Genomic DNA, 14,455 nt, shown 5'->3' on the forward strand with positions numbered 1-14,455 from the left:
AGTCTGATGTGGAAATGTTTATTGAAAAACCATGTCATTGCCTCCTATTACAATGATTAGGGTTATGGATATGCTATTAGTTTATTTCAAACATGCATATAGTTTACATTGTAATTTTGTATGGAATAATATGCTTGAAAAGTCGAACTGGAGTGTCAAACCGTCATCCCACATGACCTGATGTGATGCAAGACAAATCTCATGACATTAACAGCTCTCTCCAAGTCACCACAGAATGATAAAAACAGCAAACATGTGATGATAACCATGGAACCAGAAATGGAATTATAAACTTAACATTTTTGATTCCAAAAATATCAATAATGCAGCACTAATATACAATATCTCAATGCAGTATCTTCAAATAGTTATTGTTACTTTTTTAGTTTTATGTTACTTGAGTTTTACTTAGTTTATCAAACAGTTGTTGGGTCCCGTCATTGTTGATAGGGATGTTAAAATGTTGTCTGTACAGGTTGCAAAGGTTTTATGATGATGACAGAAATTTAAAATCAGGGGTCTAAAACGTAATTTACTTGGGTGCCGCTGGAGGTTAAGAGGATGGAGTGCCATCTCTGGGTTGGGGAGGAGATCTTACCCCAAGTGGAGGAGGTCATGTACCTCATTGTCTTGTTCACGAGTGAGGGAAGAGTGGATTGTGAGATCGATAGGCGGATCGGTGCGGCCTCTGCAGTGATGCATCGATCCGTCGTGGTGAAGAAGTAGCTGAGCCGGAAGGCAAAGCTCTCAATTTACATTCCTATTCTCACCTAAGGTCATGAGCTTTGGGTTAAGACCGAAAACACAAGATCACGGGTACAGGCGGCTGAAATTAGTTTCCTCCGTCGGGTCGGGTGGCGGGACTCTCCCTTAGAGATAGGGTAATAAGTTCTGTCATTCGGGAGGAGCTCAGAGTAAAGCCGTTGCTCCTCCACATCGAGAGGGGCCAGATGAGGTGGTTAGGGCATGTAGTCAGGATGCCTCCTGGACGCCTCAAAATATGGGCCTGTGACCCTCGAGTTTGCGATGCCTACTTTACATTACAGTAGTACCACAACTCACAAGCTTAATTGGCTCTGTGACAAAGCCCTTAACTCAAAATACTGAAATCTCAAATTGTCACCTTCACAGTCACTTTCCTTCTTCCCAGTGTTGGAAAACAAATGTATGTCCATCTCTACCGATAATAATGCTAATGTGTAAGACCAGATGTTTTGAGCGGAATTTACTGTATGTGGTTCACTATGACATTGCTATGTCAATTAGTGGTGGGGATGTTAATGAGTCAAATTTTTGCTTGCAACTTTGCTTGCAACTTATGAATTGAAAGTAAACCAGTGTGTCATGCTGTTCAACTTTGAAAGTTCTACTGTCCACATTGTATAATGATAGTGTAGTGCACGCAGTGACAGTAGTGACACTTTGACAAATTCACAGAACCCATACCTGTAAAAATACATTGACATAATATTGACACATTTGTATGAATTCATCATAAAGAACACAACAGGCATGAATTTACTAAAATAAACATGAACCACTGAATTAAAAAGTGTCTGTTTAATGATCAATAATAGGGCTCGAAAGGGCACGTGATTTCGCAATGCATTGCGAGGGCTCGGTAGTAGAGGTGTGAATCTTAGGGCACCTCACGATTCGATTCTGATTACAATTCAGGAGCAACGATTTGAATACAAATTGATTATTGATGCATCTTTAACTTATGTATACTGATGCAGTTACATTTCTTTTCGTTTCACTAAATAAGTGTTTATCACTTGCAACTTTAAAAAAACACTGCATTTGTAATGAAAACCAGTAAAGTTAATTTCCACATTTCTTAAATTAATAGAAATGTGTGCAAAACCGGAACATAAGTGCTCTAAAATGATAAGAACACGTCCAATAGATGAGATTTTAGCAAGCTGCCGAACGTGTCCAGGATCACTGTCGTCAACAGAGTCAGTTTTATATACAGGCCAAATATATCAGAATGCCAAGTCGGTAAAAGCTCGCTGAACAACCAACTTTGGGTGTGTGCAAAAACCCAGTGGTGTGCTGTCAGGGCCAGCAAGGCCTTCTCTGCTGGCCTAACATAACCAGACATCATGATCATAATTAAAGATAAAAGTATTTTTTTATTTACTTTCCCTAAATATCTAAAAGTATTAATATTCTCTTCATGTCATATTATGCTCCTTCAGGCGCTGTTGTTTTTAGGTTATAGAGTTTTTATCCAATCAGAATTCAGTTAGCTTAAGTTGCCATGCTGTACCAAATCTGCCGGAGGCCTTCAGAATCAACAGTGCGGGCGTCCGTGCACTGTAAGTGAACGGACACAAACATTCGACAGACAGTTGCGATAGCCAATCAGATCACGAGTTGTTGTCAGTAAGGCTTTTTCGCTGGCCTAAGGCAGATTTATATTGTGATGTTATGAGCTAGGTAACACAAGAACTCCATTACCCAGCATGCCACAGTAGTGAAGAGCATGCACAGTAGCCCCATTTAGCTGTGGAGTAAACTTTAAGAACTTAGCCAACACGCCTCGTCTGCATCTTTTATGATTAGACAACACATATATTTGCAAGGCCATTCTCAAGAAGGATATTTAAAGAGAAACTACATCTTGTGAGACAATGTCGGCCAACCCCGAAAGCTTGAATGGGTTCTACAAATTGTGAGTTCAGATATTTTATTTCTTTATTTTTTCACGTTTAATATGTTTTTTCATAAGATATGTTTTAATTGCTGATACGGGTTTATTGATTTTTAAATGCGCCAGAAAACAACCCGTTTTGTACACTGTTAGTGGTGATTCAATGCTCAGTAGTGTGCAAATATGTTCCTGTATAGTACAAACCCCGTTTCCATATGAGTTGGGAAAGTGTGTTAGATGTAAATATAAACAGAATACAATGATTTTCAAATCATTTTCAACCCATATTTAATTGAATGCACTACAAAGACAACATATTTGATGTTCAAACTCAATTAGTTTGCAAATAATAATTAACTTAGAATTTCATGGCTGCGACACGTGCCAAAGTAGTTGGGAAAGGGCATGTTCACCACTGTGTTACATGGCCTTTCCTTTTAACAACACTCAGTAAACGTTTGGGAACTGAGGAGACACATTTTTTAAGCTTCTCAGGTGGAATTCTTTCCCATTCTTGCTTGATGTACAGCTTAAGTTGTTCAACAGTCCGGGGGTCTCCGTTGTGGTATTTTAGGCTTCATAATGCGCCACACATTTTCAATGGGAGATAGGTCTGGACTACAGGCAGGCCAGTGTAGTACCCACACTCTTTTACTATGAAGCCACGTTGATGTAACACGTGGCTTGGCATTGTCTTGCTGAAATAAGCAAGGGCGTTCATGGTAACGTTGCTTGGATGGCAACATATGTTGCTCCAAAACCTGCATGTACCTTTCAGCATTAATGGCGCCTTCACAGATGTGTAAGTTACCCATGTCTTGGGCACTAATACACCCCCATACCATCACAGATGCTGGATTTTCAACTTTGCGCCTATAACAATCCGGATGTTTTTTTTCCCTCTTTGGTCCAGAGGACATGACGTCCGCAGTTTCCAAAAACAATTTGAAATGTGGACTCGTCAGACCACAGAACACTTTTCCACTTTGTATCAGTCCATCTTAGATGAGCTCAGGCCCAGCGAAGCCGACGGCGTTTCCGGGTGTTGTTGATAAACGGTTTTCGCCTTGCATAGGAGAGTTTTAACTTGCACTTACAGATGTAGTGACCAACTGTAGTTACTGACAGTGGGTTTCTGAAGTGTTCCTGAGCCCATGTGGTGATATCCTTTACACACTGATGTCGCTTGTTGATGCAGTACAGCCTGAGGGATCGAAGGTCACGGGCTTAGCTGCTTACGTGCAGTGATTTCTCCAGATTCTCTGAACCCTTTGATGATATTACGGACCGTAGATGGTGAAATCCCTAAATTCCTTGCAATAGCTGGTTGAGAAAGGTTTTTCTTAAACTGTTCAACAATTTGCTCACGCATTTGTTGACAAAGTGGTGACCCTCGCCCCATCCTTGTTTGTGAATGACTGAGCATTTCATGGAATCTACTTTTATACCCAATCATGGCACCCACCTGTTCCCAATGCCTGTTCACCTGTGGGATGTTCCAAATAAGTGTTTGATGAGCATTCCTCTACTTTATCAGTATGTATTGCCACCTTTCCCAACTTCTTTGTCACGTGTTGCTGGCATCAAATTCTAAAGTTATGATTATTTGCACAAAAAAAAAAGGGTTTATCAGTTTGAACATCAAATATGTTGTATTTGTAGCATATTCAACTGAATATGGGTTGAAAATGATTTGCAAATCATTGTATTCCGTTTATATTTACATCTAACACAATTTCCCAACTCATATGGAAACGGGATTTGTATTTCTCTAGCAATGGTCATGTGGTGACATAAATGATGGTATTTTGAGAGGTAATCATTGGACACAGGACATCACTGAAGGCCTAGGTGGTAAACGCACGGCTTGCCACTGGCAAAACCTCTGAATTGTACATTAAAAAGAGAAGACTGTCGTACTTTCAGATGTAAGTCAAAAAGACTTGTCACCGTGTGGTGTCTCCTGGAAAAATGTGTTTTAAATTAAATATATTTCAGGTCTGAAATACACTTGGCATTAATATGGGAAATATTTAAAGTATTCTTAGTTATCGCTGTATGAATACATAGTCGTATTGCTTTTTTACCAAATACTGTACGTTCTTCGTAACCCGCAGCTAGCCTAGCTTAGCTAACGCTAACATCCTACAAAGTGCTGAGTGTGAAACAGAATAAAACAGGCCTTGATTCAAACTTACCAGTGTGAAAATGCCGTGAAGGTCATTAAAAAATGAATGTAAGTCATAATGTGCGTGTAGCTTCATTTAGGCCCCTTCTGTTTCCTCGATCTCAACACGCAACCCCCTCCTCCTGTTGTGACTCATGTTTACTCACACTGAACTTGAGATTTAGCAGCTGCTCTCCTCTGCACTCCATCTGCAGATGTAACCTGACAACACGTTTACACTGTGCACACACACACAGGCCTGAGAAAAAAGTGGAACAGAAAAGGAAATCTAAGCTGCGCCTGTTATCTTTTCCTTGAGCAATAAAAACCAAATAGGAGTTGACGTCTTCTTCCTCCAGGCTTCCCTTGCTGCTTTCCTCTCATTTCCTCGCCCGTCCGTGGCGGATATTTTCTTATATCGCAGAAGAAATTTGTCAGAAAACCTCAGCTTGAGGCCTCTTTTGTGAGTGTATACAAAAGTCTTCCTGTTTACTCCTCGTGTGTTTGACCTCATTGAATTATGCTTTATTGAATGTTAATGGAAGAAGTCAATGATTGACTGAAGAACGATAAAACTCAAACTCATCACCAAATTGAGTACTATCACTTCCTGTGTGACTCAAGCAATTGACAAAACTTCAATAGATGACAATTTCCGCCATGTATGAACTCCCCTGATCCCCAGTCCCACCCTTTCCTTCCACTGGTCTCGGTCACAGGCGTCTGAGGCATGCAGGAAGGACGCAACAAAAGACATACAGTTGTAGATAGAATTAAGCGAGGTGACCAGTGTGTATTATTTTCCTGCAATTGTTGGGCGACTATTGATGACCCAACATAGCATTCAGTGACTTAATCCAACAAGAACACTCAAGCTCTATTTCTATTTCTTCTATCGCTGCTCAATAGAGAGTGTGTTGACATACTGCATGTGTGTATGGTATGCCAGCTGCACGGCGGCACAGAGAAACGCACTTCAGAAGGTCATAAAAACTGCCATGAAGATCACTGGCTGCTCTCTCCCCTCCCTCGATGAACTGTACAGTGCCAGGTGCCTCAAAAAGGCCCAAAACATCATAAGGGACCCATCTCACCCCGGACATACATTTTTTGGACTGCTGCCCTCGGGCAGGAGATACAGGACAAGAAAATGCCGGGCAAACAGATTTAAGAACACTTTTTACCCGGGAGCAATAGTGTTGCTGAACACAATACAAGAATGACTGTGCATGTGAGCTGTGTGCTTGGTATTTTTATGTATTTTATGTATTTTTATCTATTTATCTATGTTCTTATGTTTTTATGTGTTATTATGAATTTGCACTAAATTAGTTTTACTTACAATTTTGTTGTACAATGACAATAAGGGCTGCAACAACTAATCGATTGAATCGATTAAAATCGATTATAAAAATAGTTGGCGATTAATTTAGTCATCAATTCGTTGGATCTATGCTATGCACATGCGCTGAGGCTACGTTTTAAAAAAAAAAATTTTTAATTTATTTATTTTTTAACCTTTATTTATAAACTGCAACATTTACAAACAGCTGAGAAACAATAATCAAAATAATAGGGGTGTAACGGTACGTGTATTTGTATCGAACCGTTTCGGTACGGGGGTTTCGTTTCGGTGCGGAAGTGTACCGAATGAGTTTCCACACGGACATATTAAGTAGCGTACTGCACGTTGTGTAAACAATACTCAAAATGCCGGACATTTGAGGCATTTAAGAAACTCCGCCCTGACAGCACCGCAAAAGAGGACATGTCCGGTGAACGTATGGTCAGTCTATCCTAGCCCGTTAGCTGCTAGCATGCTAGCAAAAGAGGACATGTCCGGTGAAACCGATCGCTGCTAGCATGCTAGCAGCAACCGGGCTAGGATAAACTGACCATACGTTCACCGGACATGTCCTCTTTCGCGGGGCTGTCCGGGCGGTGTTTCTTAAATGCCTCTAATGTCCGGCATTTTGAGTTAGGGTTGCGTGTATTTTCAAGGTACGTTCAGGGTTAAGAAGGATAAAAACAAAACAAATTGTGCATGCAGCAGAATTGGTGAGGGAGGGGGAGAGACAGAGAGAGTTGTGATAAATGCGCATGCGTCGTCAGGTTCTGCTTTTTATCGATAGATTTATCAGATTTAATTTTTTATTATCTATAGCAGGGGTGTCAAAAGTGTGCATTTTTGTAACATTTTCCTTGTTTTATTTGGCAAGTTGAAAGAACATGGCGCCAGTATGCTGTTTTTTTCTTCTTCAATAAAATACTGGAAAGGATAGAAATGTAGTTTGTCTCTTTTATCCGATTATTAATCGATCAATCAAAGTAATAATCGACAGATTAATCGATTATCAAATTAATCGTTAGTTGCAGCCCTAATGACAATAAAGATCTATTCTATTCTATTTGATTCTATTCTATTAGTCAGCTTTGTGGTTGATTTGATTGTACTGCATGTTTAAAACATTAAGTATGTTTCCACTTTATGCAGAATAATCTTACATTTCTTACTCACACTTAATGACCTGAAAATTCAACAATACAGTGAATGCTTCAATCAACCGCTGAGTCTGTAATTAGTTAACCTGACTCTCGCCAGATCCTTGTAGTTCGCTGAGCTCCACACAAGGATCTGGGAGTTCTCAATAGGAGATATATTTCAGAAGGCGGTATGTAATTGGATAAACCACTTGTCCGTTATTTTGAAGGACGTGCTACTTCAACCACTCACATCGAAATCAACCCGTGACGCTGATGAGAGCGACGCTGGGAAATCCAAACCCGGTCGGAAGAAGAGCCAAAACATCCTTGCCACCAATAAATGCCTTCAAAACCGTTCTCTGTTCATCTTTTAAAGAATTAATATTCGATAGATTCGACAAAACAGTTGTAATAGCAGAATCAATGTCAGCACATTTGATTGTTGTATGAATCAAACAGTTGCTTCGGCGCTATGTCACATCTATGAAATCCCGCCCGGCGAGCCTGATTGGTTCATTATTTTTTGCTATCTGGAAAGAGTTTGCAATGCCTTCGAGCCCAGACCCTTGTGTGTGAACTCCAAGGGTCTGGCGAGAGTCAGGTTAGTGATTAGTCGGAATGCACCAAAAATAGATTTACATCCAAATCGTGATTCTTATTCATCCGATTCATAATTTTCAAAAATCAATTTGGAAAAAAGAGAAAACATTTTAAAAAAATGCAAGTTTTCAAAATCTATCTCCAGGTTAGGGAAGAAACCCTGCCCCGTGTGGAGGAGTTCAAGTACCTCAGAGTTTTGTTCGCAAGTGAGGGAAGAGTGGATCGTGAGATCGACAGGCGGATCGGTGCAGCGTCTTCAGTAATGCGGACGTTGTATCAATCCGTTGTGGTGAAGAAGGAGCTGAGCCGGAAAGCAAAGCTCTCAATTTACCGGTCGATCTACGTTCCCATCCTCACCTATGGTCATGAGCTTTGGGTTATGACTGAAAGGACAAGATCGCAAGTACAAGCGGTCGAAATGAGTTTCCTCCGCCGGGTGGCGGGGCTCTCCCTTAGAGATAGGGTGAGAAGCTCTTCCATCCAGGAAGAGCTCAAAGTAAAGCCGCTGCTCCTCCACATCGAGAGGTGCCAGATGAGGTGGTTCGGGCAACCCATTATCTAAATCTATAAGCTTCATCTAAACCAGTGTAGGTGGCAATGGGAGCAGGTGGAAGAAGTGTCTGCCCAAGGACACAACAGCAGTGACGAGGATGGCGGAAGAGGGAATCGAACCTGGAACTCTCAGTGTTTTATTTACCTTTATTCAAATAGTGAAACATAAAAACCTTTTCCAAATCTTGAATGAGCTTGATATTGATGGGAAAGACCTGAGGATTATCAGAAATCTGTACTGGGAACATGAAGCAGCAGTCCAAATAGATGGTGAATGCAGTCAATTCCAAGCCATTCAAAGGGGTGTTCGACAAGGTTGCTTACTATCTCCTGGTCTGTTTAACATCTCCAGTGAAATGATCTTACGCAACATCAATCATCAAGATGGTATAAAAATTGGAGGAATTAATGTTAACAACCTCAGATATGCAGATGACACTGTGCTTGTGGCAGACTACATGAAAATAAAACAAGTGAATCAATTCAAATTCCTCGGTGTCACAGTAAGATCTGATGGTAGGTGTGAAAAAGACAGCTTCAACAAAATGAGTCGTATATTTAAAAATAGAAACATCTCAATTGACACCAAACTAAGAGTACTCAAGATGTATGCATGGTCTGTCCTACTTTACGGCCGTGAATGCTGGACTTTAAACAATCAACAACTGAGAAAATTAGAGGTAACTGAAATGTGGTTCTTCAGAAAAATACTCCGCATATCATGAACTGAAAAGAAAAGTAATGAAGAGGTATTGGCAAATGCTAAAACAAGGAAATCTATAATTGCAACGATTCGAAATAGGCAGCTGAAATTCCTCGGACATATCATTAGAAAAGACAGCTTCGAAAAACTGCTGTTAACAGGAAAACTAGTAGGAAAGAAATCTCCAGGTCGACAATGAACGACATATATCAACAGCCGAAGACATTTTATCGGAAAAATCAATAATATAGAACTCATACATAGAGCGGACGACAGAGAAGACTGGAGAGCCCTGATCATTGATGCCTGCAAACAGGACTGATACCCCATGATGATGATGATTCAAACAGTGTTATTGTTCAATAAAACCTCTGCCTAGTTTTTAATGGATACTTGAGCCTACTACGCTACTGTATTTTAATGTTGGTCAATATGGTGGTACTTGGAGAGCCAAGCGTTTTCTGGGGTGGTACTTGGTAAAAAAAAAGGTTTCAGAACCATGGATCTAATATGAATTTGTTTTGCACTTGCAGAGAACTGAAGAGGTCTAAACGTCTACATTGACCATGACTAGGACACTGCTATTGCTCCTGGCTGCTCTTTGCTACTCCCTAGCGGACAATGTAAGTACTACACTTTGCAAACGAAACAGAAAGTGGTGATGTGCCATACCACTAATTTTCATTCTGAGCGGATACACAGTCAAATTCAGGCTTGTATCGGTAATACCAATCAGATACCGATACTTTGTGCAAATGTATCTAATTTGTCTGGTATTCAACTTTATATGCAATGAGCTCCAGGTTTTATCCGGCCCGCGGGAGGAGTTTGCTAAGTATAAAAAATAACCTGAAATTTTTGAATGAAAGAAACTGCTGTTCTAAATGTGTCCACCGGATGTCGCAATAGCAATTCTTTGTATCTTTGTAGATGATGCTACATATGTACAAAATAAACCACATGATGTTAGTACATCAGTTGAGGAAAATGATCCAACTACACAAATAACATAGGGTAATTTGATTTTGATATAATTTTTTTATCTTGATAGATTGAAAATTAACACCATGAGTTGACTGACATAATTTATTCAGAAACTATAAATAAAGACAAATAAAGTATATATACTATTAACCGCATCAGGTAATTGTAAAAAAAACAACAGCAACATTATTATTTGTACAATTTGAGAATGTGCTTGTTGTATTTTTTAAACAAAGAAAACAATCTAAAGTTGTCTTTATTTTTAAGTTATCGTGTCGTGATTTTACCTGTCCGGCCCACTTGGGAGTAGATTTTTCTCCTTGTGGCCCCCGATCTAAAATGAGTTTGACACCACTGTTCTAGACTAAAAGACGGACGAAAACATACTCAACACCAATCATGTTTTATTTAGACAAGATCTCAATGATTTAGTTCAGGGGTGTCCAAACGTTTTCCACCAAGGACCGCATACTATATTTATTGGTAAAAAAAACAACAAATAACTAAACACAGACATATACTATATATTTAAAAGCAATAATTTGTGTCTGTTTTGTTTTTTTGGGTGACAAAGCGTATTATTGGTATCAAAATGTCATCTTTTTACATCTTTTTTCTGAAATTCTTACTGTTGTTTTTTCTTTTTTTTCAACAATGTACTGCGGGCCAAAAAAACCCGAGCTGCGGGCCGCAAATGTCCCCCAGGCCGTACTTTGGACACACCAACTCCTTTACATTGAGTTCCTGTCATTGATATGCATTAGCTCAAAGTATCAAAAGTATCGATATTTTGATTTGGGAATATCAATATTAGAGCATTCAAATCTGGTATTGGCAGTATATATATATATATATATATATATATATATATATATATATATATATATATATATACATATATATATATATATATATATGTATGTATTTTTTTTTAATCAATCAATCCAACAAAATAATTACATTATGATACAATTTGAATTCCAAAACCAAACCCAGCCCAGCAACATTCAGAATAGCAATCAACAGAGCAATTATGAGGACACACAAACATGACACAAAACAATCCTAAAGTAGTCAAACAAAAATGAATAAAATCAACAACAGTATCAATATTAATAAGAATTCCAACATAGCAGTGATTAGAAATCTGGAGATAAATAAAACATTACAGCATAGAGTATAGGCTACATGTGCAGACTTAGGCAACAGCAAGGCTTGAAAAAAAATCTGGAGATAAATATGTGTGTATCACAATCCTAGTGTGTGTGTAAAGTGTGAAAATGGGTGTATCACAATCGTTATCTGTGTGCAAGATGTGAAGATGTGTGTATCACAATCGTTATCTGTGTGCAAGATGTGAAGATGTGTGTATCACATTCCTTACTTGTGTGCAAGATGGGAAGGTGTGTGTTAAGCATTGTGTGTAATATTTCGCAAATACTGTGAAGCAGAGTCTATGCCAGACCTGGGCAATTATTTTGACTCGGGGGCCACATTTAGAGAAAAAAACGTGTCTGGGGGCCGGTATATCTATTTTTAGGAATACTAATACAAAACCTCACAATAATGTCTGATTGAATGCTAAAAACGTCCTGACAGACCGCCTTAAAAAACGTAATGGTATTTTAAATGTTTCTATGAACGATGAAACACTGAATATTGACAAAATATGAACGTCACACCCCCTTTCGATCGACACATTTTACAATCAAGTGAAACGCAACAAAAATGCAACAAACAGTGAAATATGAACGCGAAGGGTACAAAATAAACCAACCTACAATCTGATTTATATCTGATACATCACTAAGCTTTAGAACTTTGTTGTGAAAATCTCCTTCCGCGTCTGTGGAAACGCTTCACACCCACACTGCTTGGTGCCTCGTCTGAGCTGCTGTGACGTTGATTACCATAGTAACTAATTAGATGACCATAGTAACTACCGTATTTTTCGGACTATAAGTCACAGTTTTTTTCATAGTTTGGCCGGGCTCCTGTGCGACTTATATATGTTTTTTCTCTTCTTTATTATGCATTTTCGGCAGGTGTGAATTAAACTCCGGTGCGACTTATACTCCGAAAAATACGGTAATTAGATTACCGTAGTAACTAATTCGATTACCATAATAACTGGTATATCATCCAAAAGCGCAGATTCCAACCATTGAAATACTTTGTATAGTTCAAGACTTACGGTCATTAGAAAACATCACTGCCCATCATAATGACAGCTACACTTTCCATCTTAAACATCTAAAAAAAATTATTTGGGAATGTCCGGCGGGCCAGATTGAAAAGCTTAACGGGCTGCATGTGGCCCCCGGGTCTTAATTTGCCCAGGTCTGGTCTATATGCCTAATATTAAGCAAATCGGCACAGTGGTTTTGTTTACTGTGTGTAGACTTTGTTAACTGTGGGAACATTTTAAATTTAATGTGTAAGCAATTGGAAAAAACTGTAATTAAATGGCGGCTCATTTCTTATCATCTTAGAGGAAAGAAATACCAATTATTTAACCAAAATTACCCAGGAAGGTCAACAAAAATTTTATTTTGTGTTTTTTAGGTGGAGCTGTTCCGTTCAAAGAGAGGAACTCGTTTCTATCGAGGTGAGCCTAAGCGGCAGCCAGCCAGACGAACACGATTCATTGTTCATGTCCAGAAGCCTTCACCTTCCTTTGAAACATCCTGTGAGCCCCACCACTCTTTTTGTTTGTCTTTCCCTTGCAATAACACCATCACTACCAAACCTCACATTCCTTTGTTGCTCTCCATGTAACATTTCCTACTGTTGAATTGTTCTGTCCTCCATGTTGACTGGTTCATTGTGTGTGTGTCTTCTCAGTACGTTGTGCGGATAGTGAGACCTCAGCCGTGCATAGTTTTGGGGACACTTGGCTGCGATGGAGGGGACAGCGTGTGGAGTATTGCCATTGTGCTTTAAGAGGACGAGAACTTTGTCACATTGTGCCCGTCATCAGTGAGTGCGACATACACACTAAAAAATGCTGGGTTATTTTGTATGAGTTGCTTGTGTTGGGTTACATTTTTTAGTCATTTTTATGAAGAGCAATCAATTTTTTGGGTTATAAGTGTATTATTTTAAATCAATTTCTGGGTTTTCAAAATTATGAACCATTTCTGGGTTGTTTTTCAACGACTAACGCATTTTTGGGTAAAATGTTATGTGTACAGGAGGAGGAGACGGCACAGACGGGAGGGATATCATTTAGCTCTATTTATATATATATATATATATATATATATATATATATATATATATATGTATATATATATATATGTGAATAAGAAAATAATAATATTAATAAACAAGAGAATGGAGTGTGACTAATCCAAAAGTGGATGTGGTGTGTGACTATGTGTAGAGATTAACTGTAGTGTGTTACCGGTAGTGTTGAACGAGAGGTGCGGAAGTCCAATAGGGGCGAGACAGGCTTGTAGGTCCGTGAGCACAGGCAGGGAGTCGGGGCAATAGCGAGGCGTTAAAAGTCCGTGTCCAGGCGGGAGGTCGAGATCCAAGATGCAGCCAGGGAACCAGAGGGAAGGCGGGGAGACGAGACACACACCTTGTGACGTGGGAACATGTAAACCACAAAAATAATTAATTTTACTCCTCAGCTGATTATTTGTATCGCAACACAATGTAGGGGAGAACGAGGTTGGTTGTCACATATTATCACCAGATGGTGCTGTTTCTTGAAGTGTGGTAAGAAAATTATTGGAATTAAGATTTGAGCTCACCTATTATTAGTCTTCTTTAGAGTAAGTAAGAATATGTACGACTGAATTTGAGGTGAAAGGAATTATATTGTTTTTCATGTCAAATGATCATTATTTAGCTTGTCAGTATTTGTCTTCTAAGTTTTTATGCAATGGGTTTATTACGAAACAATTGTTACCTTCAAAAAGGGTAAAAGTGAAGGGAAAGTCTATTATATCTATCTATTTCTGCCTCCTTGCCTTAAAAAGAGTTTTCCCATTAATTTAACACTGTGACAACCAACCCCACAGTGTGTGACAACCACCCAGTGATGTGGTTGGTATCTTTGATGGATTATTTTTTATTTGTTACGATGAGTTTGCAAATAAGAAAGAAATACCATATTTTTAGGACTATAAAGTGCACTTAAAATCTTTACGTTTTCTAAAAAATCGACAGTGTGCTTTAATACCTGGTGCGCCTAATGTACAGTATGTATTAATTATGGCTGTGCTTACTGACCTCAAAGCAATTTTATTTGGTACATGGTGTAATGATAAGTGTTACTAGTCACACATAAGAGTGT

The 14,455-nt window shown here is 39.0% G+C and overlaps 1 protein-coding gene across 4 annotated transcripts in view; it reads left to right on the forward strand.

Annotated features, from left to right (window-relative positions):
* plat (plasminogen activator, tissue) overlaps nt 1-14,455 on the forward strand; it is a 50,229-nt gene that overhangs the window by 13,835 nt on the left and 21,939 nt on the right. For 2 of the 4 annotated variants that reach the window (XM_061928258.1, XM_061928259.2), the window contains exons 2-4: nt 9,699-9,788; nt 12,715-12,838; nt 12,994-13,128. In XM_061928258.1, coding sequence (XP_061784242.1) covers nt 9,732-9,788; nt 12,715-12,838; nt 12,994-13,128 — 316 coding nt within the window. In that variant the 5' untranslated portion in view covers nt 9,699-9,731. The remainder of the gene's footprint in view (nt 1-9,698; nt 9,789-12,714; nt 12,839-12,993; nt 13,129-14,455) is intronic. The other 2 variants (XM_061928260.1, XM_061928261.1) reach the window with 2 other exon arrangements.

This window comes from Nerophis lumbriciformis, linkage group LG33 (genome assembly GCF_033978685.3).
Source record: "Nerophis lumbriciformis linkage group LG33, RoL_Nlum_v2.1, whole genome shotgun sequence".
NCBI lineage: Eukaryota > Metazoa > Chordata > Actinopteri > Syngnathiformes > Syngnathidae > Nerophis > Nerophis lumbriciformis.